At 57.5% G+C, this 2,611-nt stretch overlaps 1 protein-coding gene across 1 annotated transcript in view; it reads left to right on the top strand.

Annotated features, from left to right (window-relative positions):
• The first annotated feature begins 1,943 nt into the window (after positions 1-1,943).
• The window catches only part of PSTPIP2 (proline-serine-threonine phosphatase interacting protein 2), a 68,355-nt gene continuing 67,687 nt past the window's right edge, over positions 1,944-2,611 (top strand). Inside the window, exon 1 of the mRNA XM_019652713.1 lies at positions 1,944-2,093. Within this exon, the coding sequence (XP_019508258.1) occupies positions 2,061-2,093 (33 nt within the window). The 5' untranslated portion in view covers positions 1,944-2,060. The remainder of the gene's footprint in view (positions 2,094-2,611) is intronic.

Genomic DNA, 2,611 nt, shown 5'->3' with positions numbered 1-2,611 from the left:
GGTAGGCTGCCTGGGTTCGAATCCCAGGCCTGCCCCTTATTAGCTGAGCACTTTGGGCAGTTAGTTACTTCAATGCTCACAAGCCTCAGTTTTCCAATGTCTAACAATGGGGAGAATAAAGTATGTACTCCATGGGACGGTTGTGAGGATGAAATCAGAGTTTAGTACAGTGCCTGGCATATAGCGAGCAGTTGTGATTGTCAACTGTTATCAGCACAGAGGTGACAATTATAGGAAGTAGGTGACAGTCACTCAATTGAGAAAGAATGAAGAGAGAAGAAGTCCCCAAAGAAGCACTCTTGGTGAATGCTTGGGTTTGGCAGGAGGAGAGAGGGGGCAGAGAAAGAGGCAGAGACATAGGGCAACAGCCAGGAAAGAGCCACCACAGGCTCAAGAAAAGGACGTTCCGTGGAAGTTGAGGGGCCCATGGTCAAATTAAGTAGATGTTCCCGAAAAGGTATGAGTCAGCACATATACCATAAACAATCTTATTCAAGTGCTTATGTGGAAATGCTTGTGTAAAGGAACCTTTTGGTGGATCTGTTTGAGGAGGGGAATACTCAGTGTTCTTTAAAACTGGGATCCGCCCCCAAATGAGTTTGCCTGACAGGAAGCACACCTATGTGTTGTTTCTCATGCACCTTCTTTGTGGCAGTGTGGTTAAGCAGTGCTGTAATTTGTCTTGGTTAATGTGGATGGTACCTTGTCAGAATAAGCCAGACGGTGACCATGGCTGTGCTTTCCAGAGCTCCAGGGAAATGGCTGGGCCACAGGAGAGGAAAAATCACACTCTTTGGCATGATTAGACACAAGTATCTTTCAGATGTGGACATGCACAGGTGGCGGTAGGACCTGCTCCGGAAGAGGTAGATGTCCTCCCTCCCCAGGAGAGTCCTACATTCCTCACTTGGGTGTGAGATGCAACCTGTCCCTGTGTGTCCTCTGGGTCCTATTTTGACCCAGCCTTCCTGATCTGCAAGGCTTTAGGTTCAGACCAGATTCCTAGTCCGGGTCCCAGCACTCTACCTGCATCCTGTACACCTGCAGAGATCAGGGCCTCTCTGCTCTGCCTAGGGGAAGTCTTGGGAGGGTCTGAACTTGCTTAGTACCCACTGGGCTGTCCTTCTGGGCCAAACCTTTGACCGGTTTGGAATCTTGTCATTCCGGGGCCTTACCAGAGCTTCAACTGGTGCTGCATCCAGCTTTGCTCTGTGACTTTTCTCTACACAGTGTGGGAGCCGCCATTTTTTGTCTTAAATGAACAAAGAAGAATACAGGTTATCACACAGACCCTTCATGCTGACCCCATGTGCTATTTTGTTTTNGCTGGTGAAGAAGGGTCTTGGGTCCTGAGAATGGGAAAATTAGAGATGACAAACTATCTTTCAGGATCTCAGACAGGGAGGGGCTGAGCACCTGGACGCTCTGTAAGGACCCTACTAAGGGACCTAGAGTCAAGGGGAAAACAATATGAATGACAGGTCCATGGCGTTTAGACTAAAGCGTCCCCGAGGCTGATCCGCAGCCTGCACACGTGTCTCGCTGAAGCGTCTACACCTCACATGGCCGCTGGCACTGTCAGTTCTCAGGCTTTATGGAGCTGACACCCAATCCACGCGACTACCCTCTGATCAGGCGGGTACCCTCCATCACCCCGCTGAGCCTAGATTTCTCTGCGAGGGATTCGGTCGAGGGGAGAGGGCGCTTGTGGGCATGAACGGAGCCGAATTCCGGCGACTGTTCTTTCCACTCTTCCGAGGCTTCCTGGAGGGGAGGGGGCACCCAGGGCTCACTAAACTGGTCGTTGGCTGACGCCGTGGGGCTTTAAGTCAGCTCGGGACGCGTGAGCCGCAGCCCGGACTTCAGGTCCGGGAGCGGAGGCGGGCAGAGCGCACCCACGCGGCCTTCGGCCTGGGGCGTGGTTTGGGGCCCGGGGGCGGGCCTCCAGCAGGCGGTGCAACTCCGGAGTTGGGCTGCGGGACCACTGGCCCCGACTGCTAGGCGTCCCAGCGCGCGCCCCGGCTGCTCCGCTCTCCTTAGCACCCGCTGACTCGCCGGCCATGACAGGCGCACTGTTCAAGGCGAACTTCTGGGTAAGTCGGCGGGGAGGGCGGCCGATCGCCGGGCTCGGGACCGGCTGGGGCGGGCGGCCGGCGCGGAGCCGCGCGGAGGGCGGACGGGCGGGCGCTCCAGCTGCGCTCCGCTCGGATATCGTGCGCGGCGCGGTGCGCCTGGGGCTCCGCGGGGCTGGGCCGTCCTTGGGGACCCCGATCCCGCTGCTCACGGGCAGAACTGGAGCGGACACCCGGCCGCCCTTCCCTCTCTGCCGCGGCCGCCAGCCCGCCGCGCGTCCACAAGTCCACGGGTCTGGTTCGCAGGCTGCTCTCTGCCGCCCATCCCCCCCAGCCGCGCGTACTCCTGCGGACGAGTGTAGTCCGAGACTATCATAGAGTCTGCACAGCCACCCCGCATCTCACAGATGAGGAGACCGAGACCCAAAGGGAGGAGCAACCCGTTCGGGGAGAGCAGCCGGTGCCCCCCGAGGCTGCGCCGTGAGCGGATTTGGGAGAACCTGGGGTGAGCTTCGCAGGGCTGACAGCGGCAGTCACCC

Source organism: Hipposideros armiger, unplaced genomic scaffold (assembly GCF_001890085.2).
Source record: "Hipposideros armiger isolate ML-2016 unplaced genomic scaffold, ASM189008v1 scaffold_186, whole genome shotgun sequence".
Taxonomy (NCBI): Eukaryota; Metazoa; Chordata; class Mammalia; order Chiroptera; family Hipposideridae; genus Hipposideros; species Hipposideros armiger.
The sequence above is the reverse complement of the archived record's forward strand: the minus strand, read 5'-3'. Positions and strand labels throughout refer to the sequence as shown.